This window comes from Corapipo altera, unplaced genomic scaffold (assembly GCF_003945725.1).
Source record: "Corapipo altera isolate COAL_440 unplaced genomic scaffold, ASM394572v1 56, whole genome shotgun sequence".
NCBI lineage: Eukaryota > Metazoa > Chordata > Aves > Passeriformes > Pipridae > Corapipo > Corapipo altera.
The window spans coordinates 9,000,364-9,017,436 of NW_020884896.1; the positions used below are offsets into that span (position 1 = coordinate 9,000,364).

The 17,073-nt window shown below is 46.5% G+C and overlaps 1 protein-coding gene across 1 annotated transcript in view; it reads left to right on the top strand.

Annotated features, from left to right (window-relative positions):
• The first annotated feature begins 634 nt into the window (after positions 1–634).
• The window catches only part of MXI1 (MAX interactor 1, dimerization protein), a 46,938-nt gene continuing 30,499 nt past the window's right edge, over positions 635–17,073 (top strand). Inside the window, exons 1-2 of the mRNA XM_027648048.1 lie at positions 635–1,001; positions 1,689–1,821. Coding sequence (XP_027503849.1) covers positions 929–1,001; positions 1,689–1,821 — 206 coding nt within the window. The 5' untranslated portion in view covers positions 635–928. The remainder of the gene's footprint in view (positions 1,002–1,688; positions 1,822–17,073) is intronic.

A 17,073-nucleotide genomic window follows, 5' to 3' on the forward strand; every position in this document is an offset into this window, starting at 1 on the left:
GTGGTGCTGAGCAATAGGACGAGAGGCAATGGGCAGAAACTGACGCACAGGAAGTTCCATCTGAATATGAGGAAGAACTTCTTTACTGTGCGGGTGACTGTGCACCAGAACAGGTTGCTCAGAGAGGTGGTGGAGTCTCCCACACTGGAGATATTTCAGAACCATCTGGACACAATCCTGTGCCACGTGCTGTAGGATAACCCTGCTTGAGCAGGGAGGTTGGACCAGATGCCCTACCAGGTTGGCCTCTTCCAACCTGACCCATTCTGTGACTCTCTGACCTCAGACCACCACCACCACCACCACTACCTCGGGGTCTGGGTGGGCGCGGAGCCCTCACCTGAGGCGTGAGGGCACACAGCCATCACCCCGGGAGGTTCACGTGCGAGTCGATGCCCCCACACGCTCCGCCGGTCCCTGGGTGCTCCCGGGAACTGCATTTCCCAGCCCGCCCCGCTCCGCCCCGCCCGCCGTGAGCGCCGGGCAGAGGTAAACAAAGTGCTGCGCGGCGGCGGGCGGGGCGGCGGCCGGAGGGGCCGGTCCCGCCGCGGGGCTGCCTGGCCGGAGCGGCCCGGGGGGTGGGATCCCGGCGGGGCCCGGGCTGGGGGTGAATCCGGGCTGGCGGCGGGGGCAGAGCCCGGGGCGGGCGGTGGGCACGGGGCAGGGTCAGGGATAGCGTTCGCCGCGCTGCCGCCCCCGGCGGGAGCATCCCGGAGCGGGTCCTTCCTCCGGCATTTCCTCGCGTGTTCCCCTTGCCACCCCTCGCCCTCCCAGGAGAGCCGCCCCCCCGGGACGGTGTGACGAGGCCCGGGCACTGGGCAGAGACGGCGATCCCCGGCGCCTCCCCGCCGCAGCCGCCCCCGTCTCCATCGGGGGAGCCGGGAGCGTGGGGGCGGAGGGCGGCCCGGGGCAGCGGAGCCCCCCGGCCATGGAGCAAGTCCAGATGATCAACATCCAGCGGCTGCTGGAGGCGGCCGAGTATCTGGAGCGAAGGGAGAGAGGTAATGGGGAGAGGATGGGTGCTGGGTGACAGCGCTCCGTGAGGGGAATAGGGTTGGGGTCGGATCCCCACGGAGGGGGGAGAGTGACCCCGGAATAGGGATCGGAGCGAGTGTTTTGCTGGCGGAATGGTGCTAAATCCCCGACAGGGAAGGGCTGGATGAGGGATAAGACTGACGGGTCCTCTTGGAGGTGGTGGATGAGGTGGAATGTTTTTGCAGAGTGGGGGAGATTGAGGTGGATGCGATTTCTGGAAAGAAAAGGGGAGATTGGTGTGAAAGTTTTCCACTGGGCAGGAAGAATGGTGGTGGGTGGCTCTGGCTCAGCAGAGACGTGGATGGCACAGTGAAATATACCTGGTTTGCTCGGTTCAGATAGCTTGGGCAGGAGGAGGGAGATAAGGCGCTCTCTGGACTGTCATGGGGGTTTTTTTGATGTTTTCAGTGCTTGAGTGGTGGTGTCTTTTCTCCAGGTTTGGCAGAGACTTTATATTCCCCTTCCCCCTTTTCTCCACCTCCCAGTCCACTTCCCTGTGATTTCAGTCATTTCCCTGAGCTGTTGTGGTTAAGGTCCTCCCCAGCTAGGCCAACGGGTTCGTGCTGAGTCCTGCCTGCTGACTTCTTTTTTTTTTTTCCTTTTTTTCTTTTTCTTTTTTTTTTTAAATACCCTACCTGTTGTTTCTCTTACAGAGTGCGAACATGGCTATGCCTCGACCTTCCCCTCAGTTCCAAGCCCTGGACTGCAAGACCCAAAGCCCACACGGAGGCTGAGCCGGGCAAGGAAACACAGCGGCAGTGGCGGCATTGCAAGTCTTGCCAACAGGTATGAGGTGGGCAGGGCTGGCGGGGAGGGGGAAGCTGGAGAAGAAAGCTGAAGGCAGTGGAGAGAAACTTACTCTCTGGGGAAAATGAGAAGAATCTGAACACAGGGGAATTCAGAGCTGGGACACACAAGTACAGCATCCGTTCTGGATCCACAGTGCTGAGAGCAGAGGGGACACAGGGGAGCTGTGTCTGAAGTGACACAGCCAGCTGACTCTGTGCCAAGGCTCAGGTGCTGCAGAGGGAAGGGGGGATAAGGAGGTCTGTCCATAGGGTTTTGGGAGGAGGAAGGCAATAGCTATTCCTATTATATACAGCTGGTATCTTTCCAACAAACTCACTGCTTCTAAGGGATAGTGTGTGTGCAGCCTGGGTGCTTTGGGATTGTAATGACAGGCATGATTCGAAGCTAGGAAATGTTTTGAAATGGATCCACTACAACAAATGGGAGAGAGGGAGATGACTGGATGCTATGTACAACATGTTAAAAATTCGGTTCAGGAAAATGAAGCTGTCTTTCACTCTGCCTTACAGGGCAGTGGGATTTCCCAGTTTTTGATAGCTTGGTAATTGTAGAATTCTGTTCTTTTAATCTAGAAGAGACAACAGGATTAAGATGACCACTTGGTGCTTTGGTTGGAACTGCCTCTTCCCTCTCATTCTTGTTCTTTTTATTTTTGTTTGCTCCCTTCTCTAGAGTTGTTTAGACCTTGCTGAGACCGTCTGGGATAGAGAAACTTTAGAAACATAAAGTATGCTTTTGAAAAGGCATTTGCAAGCTTGCTTTTACTGCAGCAAGGCCCGTGCAATCCATAAAATGGTGGCAGGTGGCTCAGGTGATTAAAGCTTTCTTAAGGCCATTGGGAAGGACCCGTAAAGGCCTAAGGGAAAGGTGCCTTTGCTTGCAGAGATTCTGCTTCGACAGCATTTGATAATAAAGGTTGTTTGAAGTGATGTTAGGACACCTTGCTGTGGGGAAGTTTTCTTCATCAGGATCAGCATATCTTGAGCTGAACGTTTGTATTTGCTTCCCTACTTCATCCAGCCTCTCCTGGTTTCAAGGTAGTTGTAGCCCTTTACTGTTTATCATGAACCAAAGTCCCCAATCCTGTGACTTTGTGTTGGAAAATTATGGCAAATGCTGAATTGAGGTCTGTATTTTTCCCCTCTAGGTTTCCCACATACTATTTTTCCATCCCACACCTCTTTGTCTCAAAGGCCTTTGTCATGGCAACCTGCCCTTCTCCAGAGGAGGACTGGAAGCACATCCCCCTCAGGAACTCCTTAGCACTGAATCCAGCAGCCTGTAGGCTGGAGAGGGATGCAGAGTACTCCCTGTCCCTGGGGCTGGGGTGCTCAGCGGGCCCTGCCAGCACAGAGCCCCAGGCACAGCTCTCCCGGGGCAGCTCTGTGCTGACACCAGCCCATGGGGCCCTCGAGCCTGACAGGCTGAATGTGTTGATGAGGGGGGAAAGGCAACAGAGAAGCAGAAAAGACACTTTCTAGTCTTATTTCACACCTTCTTTATACAAGCAATACTGAGACCAAATTGAATCTTTGGAGTGAGTGTGTTATCCAGAGTGTTGCCTCCTGTGCTGGTTTAAGCCTCAGGGAGTGACCAGCATCAGGTCTGCTCGAGGCAGAGACCAGAATGGGTCTTTTGGGGAGCTCAGACCTTACATGCACAGTTGGAAATAGAAGTTTCTTATAGCACAAGTCGTAGCAGCTTCCATGTGCTGTAGGAGATGGCAGGCCTTCCAGATGGCTGAAGTGCTGGAAAGTGACAACTGTGAAGTTTAGGGTGCCTCCAAATTCACTGCAGTGTCTTTTGTATGATGCTGAGTATAGCATCAGCCTTGTTTAAGGAAGGCTCTGTATCATCCCTTCCTGTTAAAATCAAAGGAGCAATTCAGTAAGTTCTGCCTGGTTGAGTTGAAATGGACTTTGAATTAAATATCAAGTCCGTGATGAGGAACAAAACTTACATTTCATGCGTGGACAAGAGATTTTCTTGGATTGCTGTTGTCTCAAAATGTTTAATTAGTGTAGAGAAATTATGCATTTAGATCTCATGCAGATCTTGTCATTTAACAGCCTCCTGTAAAAATGTTTCTCAAGCAAGCTTGGCAAAACACTGTTGGTATCTTTTTTTTTCTTTATTTATACATTTTGCAAATTGACATGTGTACATTGTTACTGGTCTTTATTGAACCGAATAATCCATGATTTTGTGATGCAGGGTATTTACAGAGCCTAGATGCTCTTTTGATTCATAGTTTAAATCCAGGTATGTCCCTTCATCATTTGCAGCCCAGACATGACAGCCATTTCCTCCCAACAGGCTCTGTGCTGTCATGGCACAGACACCCAGAAAGTTCTGAGGAAGGGACAGCCCAGCTCTGGATAGCAGTGGTGGAGCAAATCTTATTCTTACAGAACTGTGGTGGTCTCCCAGTCCCAGCAAAATAGTTCTTTTCTACCCCAAACAGGGGTGTGCAAATAAGAGGGAAAACATTGCTTCATGATTTCTAATTCACATGCTGCATTTTTAAAAAAGGATGTTGTGGCTCAGGTTCTCTTTTCCTTTGCTTTTCTCAGTTGTACAACCAACTGCATGGAGATTGCTGCAAAGGAGTTCCCCTCTGCAATCCTTGTTACCTGCATGTGTGTGCAGTGTTTTGCATGGGCATTTGAAAGCCCTAGTGTTGCATACTGTGACTTAAAACCTGAATATATTTAAAATTACAGTTTTGCTTTGGTCAGAGAAATTTAGGTATGGAAAATTACACACCTTTGGAAAATATGTGGAGAATCAGAGTCATTGTGACTTGGCATTCATAATAACAAGGGAAAGTTTTCTTTAAAAAAAACCCTGCTTAACACATAGCTAAAAGCAAAAAACCAAGCAAATCAATTAGACAACCCGTATTAAATTAGAATTTAATTTTGCCTCTATTTTAATTTGCTCTTGACAAAAGTATCTTCTGGTTTTTGGAATGGGATGAAAAATAAGCCGAGATTTGTTACAGCATGTAGTATCACTTATTTAATGTCAGTTTCTTCTGAAGATGTTTCTGAGACTGAAGCTGAATTCTTAACACTTGCTAGAGAAGTTATGTATGCTGGGAGTACCGTTCTGTGGGTACATTAACTTGAATTCAATGTCACTGGAAACTGCTCTAATAGACCCAATTATTCGAAAAGGTCATTATAGTTAGTTAGGATTAGCCTGGTTTGATATTTATACATTTTGGAAAATAATTGAAAGGACTTTTTAATCAGTTTAAATCATTGTATCAGCAGGATATAAAATAAACAGCAGGGATGCTAAATGATTTTTTTTCCCCAAAAATACCATCAGTTTAATGAAGTTAAGATTTATAATGAAATCTGAAATTACGTTACAATATTAAGTCGTCATTTGTGTTTTGTTTTTATTTAGGCTCTCAGGCATGTAGAACAGCCTGTTATTTTTTGGTCTGATCCTGGGGAAATGCCAAGCACCCTCCCAGCAGCACTAGGAGCCCTCAGCTCTCCCAGGAGGCCCATGTTGTTAAGAGCACTCAAAGAATCTATTGCTCAGTTCCATGGAGGAGGGTTTGATCTCTGTCCAGTTTCTTTTTCCTTTCATTTTCCTCTCTTCCCATTATCCTCCCTTGTGTCTGAGGCCACTTCCCAAGGGCCTTTCAGACATCTACAGTCTGGTAGCAGGTTGCCTGCAGAGCTTGGAGTCAGCAGCTGTAATGAGTATGGTGAGGCATTTTGGACATGGTGTCTTGAAAATCTGGGTGCCTGGGTTGCTTTGCCCTTCTGAGTATTCTGCTGATGCAGCTCCTCATGTTCTCTGTCCTTGCACTCTCCTCTGCCCCCTTTGAAACTTCTTCTGCATGCTTCTAAATCTCATCACTTGCTTTTGTGCTGAACCTTCTGTGTTGCCCTCCACTCTCACATCCTTTGAAACTGTCTTTTGAGGGCATATATGGGGGCTGCACCATTGAAACCCTCAGGTCTTCTTGTCTTTAACCTTAATTTGCTCGGAGTGTCCCTGAGCAAGGAGTGGGGGGCAGGTGGGTGGGTGTGCATTAGGTACCTCGTGTGCCTTAGGCATTGGCTTCATGCAGCACAGGTTCACAAACTGAAGCACAGGTTCACAGAAGCTGAAAGGATGTGGCATGTGTAGCTGCAAGTCAACCTTGGCTGTCTGGTGCACTAGAAAGCCTGATTTACCACAACAGCAGTGCTGTGCAGCTGTACCTCACTGTGCAGGGGAGGAGTAGGGGGGTTGGTGAACACTGCACAGTTTTAATATATTGTATTTCTTCTGTCAAAGGAGGTTCCCTCCCTCCTCCCCCCGCCCCCTCATTGTGCTGCTGACTGGGTACCTGGCAATTTTCAGTCCTTCCTACAGCCTCTGGAGTTAGGACAGTGCTGTAATTATGATTTTATTGGGGGAGAGGGTGTGCAGGTGGCTGAGTGGTTTGCCTGTCTTGTGTAAGAAATTCCAGAAAGAGCAAAATGCAGTGTCAGCTTGTCTTGGTCTACTTTCCTGCACAAAGCCTCTACCCCTTTCTTCACGTCCCAGAGAATTGGTCTCTGAGACTTTTTGTTGACAGCTGTCCTGCTTCCTAGGCTCTATCAGTTGTTACTTGTTTCTGGATGATACTTTGTTTATTTGCTTGTGAGTTGTTTGGTTTTGGGGATTTTTTTTTCATCATCTCACGCTGGATCACACCTTACTCCACAGCTAGTGGGAGCTAAGTTTGACTGGCTGTGTGTAGGTGGGTTAGAATCTGGCCCTTGTGTAATATGGTGGGGAGAGAGGCTGCTTTCTGCCTCAAGCCTTGTAGTGCCAGGGAGCTCTATTCATGGCTCAGGACTCGGCTTTGCTTCATAGAGTACAAATCCACATGTGTAAAACAGAGAATGGATGAGATTTGCTGTACTGTGTTTTGAGTTACGCCTCACTTTGATAATGTACAAACAGTGTAATTACTATCTGGAATCTTCATGCTGCTGTTGAAATTTTCTCTAGAAATACTTGGAAACAGGGTCTTGCTTCCCTTGTAGAGAGAGGATACATGAACATGCTAGTTAATTTTTTAAGAAAAGAAAACTGAACAAGGCTGAGCTGTTAAGGATTGTTTGTTAGAGGTGTTGAGGGAGACTGGCCAACAATATTGAGTATAGTTAGGTATGTGCATGACTTCTTTTTGGGAAAGCGTAATGACAGTGTAAGTGTTAGACTGGGAAACTGGATTGCTGGTATGTGCACGAGAGGCAGATCACCCCATGTTCAAATCCCACCATCTTGGCAGGTTTGTACTGGCATACAGGTGGTCGGAGCAGGCTGGCAGGTATGATTCTTCTTGGATAACTCTGTTTGGCTTCAGCACATCCAATCTGCCCATTAGTTGTAATTTGCCCCAGTGCAATCTGCAGGTGTAGACAAGCAAGTCCTGGCGATGCTGGGGTTTCTGAACCTGCTGGCACTACATTGTGCCTCTCCTCGTCTCTACTGTTCTACATCAGAAGCCGAGGTCCTACCGCAATTTGGGAAATAAAAAAAATACCCCACGAAGGTGAGCTTTTATATACAGTGTCTTCTCAGTGATGCTTAGCTTTGCAGTACAACTGGCAGGTTATCAGGGAAAACACAGAAAGTGAGGGTGAACCCAGCAAATGTCATGAGAAGCATAAACCCCACTCCCTGGTGAGGAATGAGGCCTCCAAAAGTGCTAGAGCTGATGTAGCAGTTTCCATCGGGGAACCCACTGTGTTCCTCTTTGTCACTGTTTATTTTATAGCCCTCCAAGGGAGATGATCCTGCAGAGCTGCAGTTCCTGTTTTCCTTTGTGTATTAGTAATATAGCCATGCACTGGGAGATCTGTGTGGCAGGGAGTCTATACTAAACCTATGATTCCGAGCTGAATTTATACTTTGATACCTTTAGTAGGTGTAGAATGTAATTTGTGATCTTTTTAGACTACTCAAGTTGTGCAAAGAGGCTTTTGTGTAAACTAGAAGTAGGCCCAGCTGTTGGTGTTACTTGCAGCTCAGCTGTAATATGCTGCTGCAGCAACTGTCTGCCGTGAAGTGCCGCTCCCTGTGGCTGAACAGTCATGGTCCCTTTGTCCTCCCAGATTTGGGGGAATCCTTACAGGAGTGTGCTATTTTGCAGCAGTGGGGTTAGTCAGGGCTCATGCTGTTGGTGTTGCAGCACTGTGCCCAGGTGGAGCTCTGCTGCAGCTGCCGTGGGCTGATTTGCATCACTGATCACAGCGCTCTTGAGATGACAGGAAACTTCAGATTTCAGCTCATAAGGTCTTTTGAAATGTGAAGGTTGTTAGCCCCAGCTCCTAGAGAAATTTGGTGTCCTGGCGTGGTGGGGAGGATATTTGGGCCAAACCTCGTCATCTGTTCTCTCATTTTCTCTTCTCATTATATTCAGTGTACCAGCAATTCTCTGGTTTAAGTAGTATTCCTGTCAGATGTTTTGGGGTTTTCCCCTCTTGCCGCATTTACACCCTTTTTATATCTTCTCTGTGTAATGCCTCATCCATAACACATGCAGGGGTTTATCCTTCATGGTTTTGTTTAACCTGACCTGGTCCTTTGCTTGGTAGTGAATTGGTTGTCACCTGTCGTGTTGTTTCCATCTGCTCCCCTGTTTGTAGGTAAGACTGACTTTCCTTTCTCACTGCTGATTGAGCTTTCAAATCCATTTCTCTTTCTGACCCAAACAGACCAGTCAATGTCCTGCTGCTGAGTTAATTGTCTTGCTTGTTGGAGTTCCTGCTGTTCATCATCTCCTGATCCCCCCTGACAAACTTCTGCCCAAATTCAAAGACTGGCTTCTATTTGTTCTCCTCTCGAGTGTATTGGCTTCTATTCCCTATCTCCTTTGAACCAACAAAGATAGGATTTGTTTTTGTTGACTTATTTTGGGCTCTCTTGATCAGAGGTTGTGGTTCTCTGGGGCTGTGCACTTGGCTGGCCTTTGCCTGGATCTCTGCTCTATGAGACACTGCCTTGTTGATCAGCTCAGAGGGAACAGGCCTGCTTTTTCCATCCTGCTGGATATATTCCCATCTCTCTTTTCTATGCTCCCTACTGTACTTTCATTCTTTTCATTCTGTGATATAGAAGTGATTTCACTTCAGTTCTGTTGCTTTATGAATCCAGTTTGAAGTAGCCTAGATGATTTCCAACATTGTCTTAATTACTTGTTTATGCTTTGCTGCTTGCTCTGTGACGAGCAGGCATGTGGACTGAGAGCAGTTCTTTTGCCTCAGTTTTGATTAAAGTTCCTTTGCATAAAATAGTTGATTGTTTTCTGAAGGCTTTTCATTTATCTCCTTCCATCTGTTACACCATCAATGAGGGAGAAGTTATGAGAAGGGACAAATGACATTAGGATTACTGTTGAGACTATTACTCCAGTGGTCATTGTCCAGGTGCTTGGGCAGCTGTAAGGAATGTGTTGGCATGGTAAGGTAACGTGGCACCAGTTCTAGCTTGCCTCTAACAGGCTACAAACTTCAGCAGTTCATGAACTGCTTCATGAGTAGTTTGGCCATCTGGGAACTGTGGGAAGTAGCCACCTCATTGCCTTCATATTAGTTGCTGCTGCTTGTGAGCCAGAACTGTAAGAGCAGGAGAAATTGGAACTCTTCCATTTTACTCAGCCTTCCTTTTTCGCGGATCTCCCAGGTGCTGGATGAGCATGTCTCTGTTGACAGGACATTAACCCCAGACATCAGGACATTTAGGTTCTCTTCCTGCTTTTCTTACAGTCTGTGTAAATCTTTGTGCCTCAGTTTCCCTAGTACAATGTGTAGCTAACAGTAATGTTAATGTATTTTCCTGTTTTCCAGTGTGTTTCCCCTGCCTTCATCTCCAGACACAGTGTTGCAGCAGTATAGCTGTAACATGAGAGATAACTAATAAGTCTAAATAGAAGTGAAGAAAGTCTGGCCTGGCCCACAGCCATACAAATGCCATCAGTTCCTTTTCAAACAAAGTGTGTTTCAGTCAGGTGGCGTTAACACAAAAAGCCTCATTTTCCCCAGTGCATCTGAAGGCAGTTTCTTTAGGGCAGAAGATGTGTATTGCAGAGAAGTACATGCTCCCCAAACAGACTGCTGCACTGCAGAGGACATTGCTAAGGCTATTTCTGGAAATGACCATCTTCCTCAAAAGGGTAATGTTATGTGTGGGAAGAAGCGTGGTACAGGGCAAAGGGCTGGCATACTGGGTCCTTGGATCGTTTCCTGAGTCTGCTGCTGTAAGGCTGCAAGATCTGGGCATGTCAGATGACCTACATGGGTCCTACCATCTGTACATTATATGGTTCCCACCATCTGTACATTGGGGTAATGTGCACACTTTTCTAATCCTGTTTTCAGGAAGCAGAATAGATGTTTTGGAGTTTGTGACTGTTTGAAAGAAGATGAGACTTAGGATCCTAAGTTTTCCAGGTAGAGTTGAAAGTTGCATCCTGTGTCTTTATTCTCTTTCTGGGAACCACTGTGATCTCTCTGCCATGCAGGTGCCAGCAGCTTTGACACTGGTTCTGGTGTGGCCATGGCAGAGATCAAGTCCCTGACCATGCAGTGAGACTCATAGAGCCTGCTGGAAGTCAGTGGGACAGGGACCACATGGAGCTTTCTGCAGTGTTAGACCTTACCCTGCTTTTTAATACACTTGAATAACGGACAGCAAAAATTTTGTTAGCTGAGATATTAAGGTGTCGGCAGAGGATGGATGAAGCAAGTGCTTCATCCTGTGTCAGGAACTCATTTTGCTTTGAATGATCTGTTTATGATGATTGTGTAGGGAGATTGTCCTTCCCACTTGGGAGAGACCTGGGAGACAATGCATACCTGACATTAGTGTGAGGAAGTGTCTGTATTTTGCCGCCCTCGTTCTGTGTCATGCTCTTCCTTGTTCATGGGGAAGCTTGGAGGTGCCATGGTGAAACCGCCTGATATTTCTCCTCACTAGGTCATGAAATACATGGTTTTGTCAATGTATTAAAAAAAAAAAAGGTCAAGAGTCTGTCTACAAGAAGCTCAAACTCCCTTGCAGACAGGACAGACAGGACACTTTGCCTTGATTAAGGCAAAGAATATATACTTTCTCCTGACCTGTGAGAATCTACCTGAATTTTTCCAAGTTCTGAATTGTTGTAGAAGATGTTGTCTGCTGCATGTCCAAGGGAGGAGGACTCCTGAAGTGGTTAAGGTACCTCCCCAAGTGAACACACATCAGGCTTTGTGTCTGATCGGTGTGCACAAGCCCCTTCTGATATGGCGAAGTGTGGGCTGGGAAGGGAAGGAAGTGGTTACTGTAGGACATTAGCTCACTTGTGGCGAAGTTAGAAGGCAGAATGGAGCAGTGAATAGCACACTGGAGAACTCACTTCACTCTTGTCTGCTCTCAGCAGCCCAGTGTACATTCAGCAAGTCCCTTTCAGCCCAACTTGTTACAGGAGACAGTCTATTCCTCATACAGTGATTTTTTTTCCAAGATACGAACCTGGGATGTGAGCTGTGGAAGTGCTGATGATGCATAGCCACAAGAGGCACCAGCAGGAGTTGTGCTAAGAACATCTAAAGTGGCCCAGAAAACCAGGCCCTTGGGGGTCTTCATGGAGGTACTTGGAGGGACAAGAAGTTGCAACTCTGATTTCCCTGTTTCTTAGCTTCCAGTTTGGAAAGGGAGGATGTTTGACAATAAACGTGCTCGTGAACTGCCCAGTCGCTGCTCTTGGTGAGCCTGTCGAAAAGCCTGTAAGGAAACCACCAGTTCTGTATTCAGAGCAGGGCTTGGCTTGAGGCCACATGTTGAACAATGAGGAGAAAACAAAATATTGAATAGCTGCTTGTTCAGCAAACCCAGTTCCTCTTGGCCGTGCAGGGCCCTGCATGAGGGCAGTTTTCCCTTAGCACTTGGGACTGGGACCAGCCTCTGCATGTGGGGTCTCAGGTGGCACAGGAGAAGGCCCACACCAGAACAGTTGCTCCCAGCCTGCACAGTGGGGAGGGAAGCGAGCTGGGGACTTACTTACTTGCCCCAGACTGCAGCACTGAATGCAAATAGCATTCTTGCTGTTATGTGTTCTGTGGAAAACCCTTCTCCTGCAGAGTGCCACCTTATGCTGCTTTATCGGGTGTTGGTCTGGTTTGGAGCAACTCAGCTCTGGGACTGGGATAGGCTCTGGTGCTCAGCAAGTCTTCCTGCTCTTTTCTCCCTTGTGCTGGAAAAGCAGCACATGCACCAATAGAACAGCATGCTTCCCCAGCTGAGGATTTTTGTCTGATATGTCTCTTGGTTGAGTTTTATCAGTAAACTAATACTGCTTTGCTTTTGGCTCCCATTTTAGATTTTCTCTGGCACCTTGTACAGTGGCGTCTGAGAGTAGGGTTGGCCCACTTGGCTGACAGTGGGCAAGACATGAGGGCTGTTTTGGGTTTGGATTGTTGTTGGTTGTAGGCTTTTTTCTCACTTTCCTACTTGTACTATACAATGATTATGTTACTTTTTGGGTTTTTGACCCAAGAATCAGATGGCACGAGTGTCCTTTTTAGCTGCCTCTGGGTTGCCTGAGAACAACCACCCACCAATGCTAGCCTTATCCTGGGCTTGAGGGAACCTAAGTTAAGTACCCTGCTCTGCCACAGGCTTCTTGTGTGACCTTGTGAAAATCGTTTAGGATTTTTGTGTGTTGATGTTGTCCCCCCTGCATAGAAACTGTTACAGAAAAGTTAATTTCTGAAATGTTGCAAGCAGAAATAATGATTATGAAGACCAGGTACTAAACTGAGAGGGGCTGTGTAAAGAAATTACTTTGAAGACATTTACTTCTTGAAGGGAAGTGTGCAGTGTACTTTTTAAAGTTGTTGTGACTGAGTGTTGCAGGAAACTTTCACAATACTGTGTAGAAATCCACAGGTAGGTGACTTTCTGCAGTTGTGAACCACGTGGAAGAGCTCTTCCGCCCTCTGAGCTGAAAACAGACTGTGGGGCCATTTCTCCTTTTCCAAAGATGAACAAACATGAACAGATGCCAGTACGGCTGCGTCCCCTTCTCTGTTGGAGACGGAGAATGTGAACTTTGGAAAGGGTCTGGCTTGATCCTGGAAAAACAGCTTTGATCAGATCCTTAGGAGGAATCTGATACCATGTCCATCCAAGAGCGACAGAAAAACTAGCCAGAGTTTGGGGCCAGGTTAATCTGGTGCATTGGCATTGACGTCAGCGAGAAGGGGAAACAGTCTGTTCCGTCTCCTCACTTCAGATCCTCATGGAGAGGAATTCATTCTGGACCTCAAGGTCAGACATTGTAGGGGATCATGAGATAGTAATGGCTTAAGATAACTTTTGTCTCTGGTATTGCTTGGAAGGAAATGTTTTGTTAGATTTGATGGTATGAAAGGCTGAGGTGATGTTCTTGTTAGACTTGAGACTGCTACTCGCAAAGGGCATAAGGAAGGCAGCAGAAGGACTCCTGCTCCGGCTGTGCCATCTTCTGTTCAGCTGCATCCTGCTCCTCATGGCAGGATTGTGTACCATAAGTTGCTGTGTCCCCAAGGCTTCCCTGCAGCTCTCTGAGGGCCAGACTCCTGGGCCTTTCAAAGATGAGTTGGGTTCACAGTTCCCTTAGAAACTCAGCCCTTGAGCGTCTCTATCTGGGCAGGAGGATTTAACTCTTGTGCAGCCATTGTTTGTCTTGCCATTAGGCTGGAAGCCTCACATGATGCTGGTGGAGCTTCTTTGTGGACTTCCCAGGCTGACTTCAGCATTGGTTTCATAGTCTCTTTATGGTGTTGGTCCGCTTGAAACCGTGGCAAAACACTGGGGTTCTTCAAGCCAGTAAGTTCTGTTTTGTGGACACAAGTGGATTTAAAATTTAAAAAAGCTGTTGATCACCCTTCTTTTATTTGTTTTGTTTTGTCATTTGGCTGTTTCCAAAAGGAACCATTTCTGAGGAAGAACTTGCATAAAAGAGAGCAGTAATATTGTTCACTGGTTCCAGAAGGGTTGGTTGTTCTTGCCTTGGGCAACGGAAGAAGGCATTTTTTTCAGGGGAATTTAGTGGCCCAGTGAATGGGTGTCAGCAGAGCCATGAGGCGGGAAAGGTCTGTAAAATGAAGAAGAATGCAGTTGTATGTGGTGTGATGTTGCACAAGCAGGAGAAGTAGCTGAACCTGAGTGAAGTAAGACAGAAAGCCAGGTCTGCAGATGGATGTTCTTGTTGTTTTTCTAAACATGATTTGGGTAACTGTGCCTTAATTTACACAAGCTGGTGGAATATTGCTTTCCTGATTAAATTCTTGATAAAGCAGAGTGGGATGAGTGAATTTGGAGGAGAAGCACTGGTGTTGTGTTGGCATTAAGGACATGTATTGGAAGAGGCCCCTCGTGGCCAGCAGCACTTCGTGAGATACCAGTGTATCTGTTGTGATGGAGATGTAGGTCTTGGAGTCCTGGACTCCTCTGGAGCCAGGAGCTGGTGCCAGATCCAGGCCAGAAGGTGACCAGGTTCGAGAGGGATGACAGGATCATTGGATCTAAGTGCCATCTGTGTACCACATAGGACAAGGGCTCTCGATTGCTGTGTAGTTACCTCACTGAGAAGACAAACCAAAATGCAGGTATTCTGCAAATGCATACATTGGGATATTTATCAATAATAAATAAGTAAACCAGAAAGGTCAGCTATGTTTAATGTCATGTGGCAGCTTTGTGATTTTAATTACAGTAAAAACCTCAGTGACAAATTAATTCAGTGCTCTTTAGAGCTTGTTCCTCCCTGATGCAGTTTGTTTTGTTGGCTTACCTGTGCTCGGGGAAAGTTTGGCCTCCCCTGTCATGGTAGGAGAGATTTTACTTAAATAAAGAAGATGGGATAAAGTGGCAAATTACTTGCAGTGTCTCATTCTCTGGGGGACTTTGCTGTAGGTTAATGTTTCAGCAACACCTTGTTACTGTGTTGGATAGCGAGGTTGCAGGCAGAATCACTGTAACTGGTGCAGAAAAGTTGCTGCATCTGACCTTAAATTAGAACGACTGACAATTGCTGCGTCCCGCTTTCTTCCTATTTTGTATGCAGTTTCAGGTATCTGAGGTGAATTGGAGTAAACTTGCGTTTGTCCCCTTTTAACTTTTTGTTGTTTAAAAAAAAGGGGGGGGGACTGATTTGCTGTTTTTGTTGTTGTTTGCCTGGCTCCTTTATCTTAAGCTTCTAAAACTTTTTCTTAATCTTTTCCCAAGCTGTTTTCAAAATGCAGTGAACAGGATCCTTCTCCTTATACAACATTCCTTCAGTTTTTATGGGCAGTTATCAGTTTGGCTGTTTTAAATTTATTGACTGCTATAGAAACCTGAGTTCTAAATGAGAACCCCGCAGACGTTTTGTGCTTGAGCTACTTATAAATTGCAGCTGACGTTTTAGCAGTGCCAGTACATGTGCTTGGGCTTTTGTTTCCCCCTCTGAACATGTCTGTGCCTGCATGACTCTGGTTTCAACTTTGCAGGTGGGGGCAAGGTCCTGCTTGCCGTGTCTGCCTGACAGAGGGGATGTGAGTTCCTCTGGTTTGTGGTCCATGCTCGACAGGGGTGTCCTCATGTCACTGGGTGACACAGGCTGTGGCTGACTGTCAGCAGCAGCATCACACTGAACTGCACAGGTTTCTCACTGCTGTAAACCCAGAGTGTTAAAAGTAGCACTGAAATGTTCCCTGAGCTTTGGCAACAGTTCACAGCTGTGGTGTTCATCATGTACCCATCAAGAAGCTGGCGATGGCGTACAGGGATGAGGCTTTGATTTCAGTCTGGTGATACTCACCAGGTTCTCAGTTGATGATAAGACCAGCTCAGTTGAAGAGGTCCAGTTACATTTGTTTCTGCACCTATTTAAAAGACTTTATTTTTTTTTTTTAAATGCAGTATCAGTAGAGGTTCCTGTACTTTTTTTCCATTTCACTGACAGCACTGTCCTTGTTTAATTCCAAATAAATCTTAGTAACACGTGCAGCCCAAAGACAAGGGGAGAAAACTAGTCTTTAGATCGGGACCTATAGAAAATGAAATGAATTATGAACAGAAGAGAGAGGAGTTTTTTTCTTTAGGTGTTGTCCAAGCAAAGGGAAACTCACAAAAAATATAAATTAGTGAATGTTGGTAGTGGGAAGTGGTGCTGGGCTTTTTTCCTAAATCCAGATGAAACAGAAAATTACAACTTTTCCAAATGGTCCCCAGTTACACTAAGCAAAGCATAGGCAGGTAAGGGAAGCAGCCTCCCTGTAGGATTCATTCAACATTGCTGAGATTCTTTTGTTTGCATTCAGCTTCAGTGTGAAGATGTTGGGGGGGGGTTGAGTTTTGGGTTTTTTCCATGCCACAGACATGGTTAAAAGTCCCAGCATACATTTCCTGACTTGGTGAAAAGCCTGTGACCTCTCTCAGTTGTCTTGTTCATCAGAAGGCAGATAGGTAATAAAGAGTCTCCTGTGTGAGAGGAGTAAGGAGAACCTGCTGTTTTAATTTTGTTCACAGCAGTGGGCCAAACTTTGTTCTTTCAGTGCTGGCCTTGATAATTGGCTCGGTATAATATAGGAATTCAAGCCATTGCATATCTCTGGCCTTATAACTGCTAATGTCATAGCTAGGAAGAGTGCAAAGTCTCCTGCAGGAACATACAGTAAATAAGAACAATAAGCATGTTCCAAAGTACATACAGGCAGTGGCTTTAAAGGGCCTCAGCTCAGCCCTGGTGGGTTAATTTGGATCCAGGTTGCCTGGATAAATGGATTTTGCTGGTTTAGACTCTGGGGGCGGTGTGGGTTTAATTTGGGAGATTTTCTGGACTAAACATTGTGTTCGTGTTTCTGATTCCTGGGAACCAGATTTAAGGCATCCACTGTTTTGGGGAGTTTCCTGAACATGAAGAGTTTGCCTGTAGTGTACCTTGCCTTTGGGGTGTCCCATATCCTGCTGCTCTGGGTAGCTTGCACAGACATACGGTAGCGTTTTGTTTTTCCTCTGGCCACCCACAGCTCTCAGCCATGGTCAGCTAAAACTCATTTACCTTGATTTTTGCAGACATCTACAGTTTATTCGTCATTTTCAATTAGGTTCTAACACCTGTTAGGCACTCCTCCTTCCTTTTTTTGGAGAAGCATTTAATTATGACAGGGTTTCCCTTGGAGCACATCCTCCATTCAGTTCCCTAATTGTAGAATTCTCTGT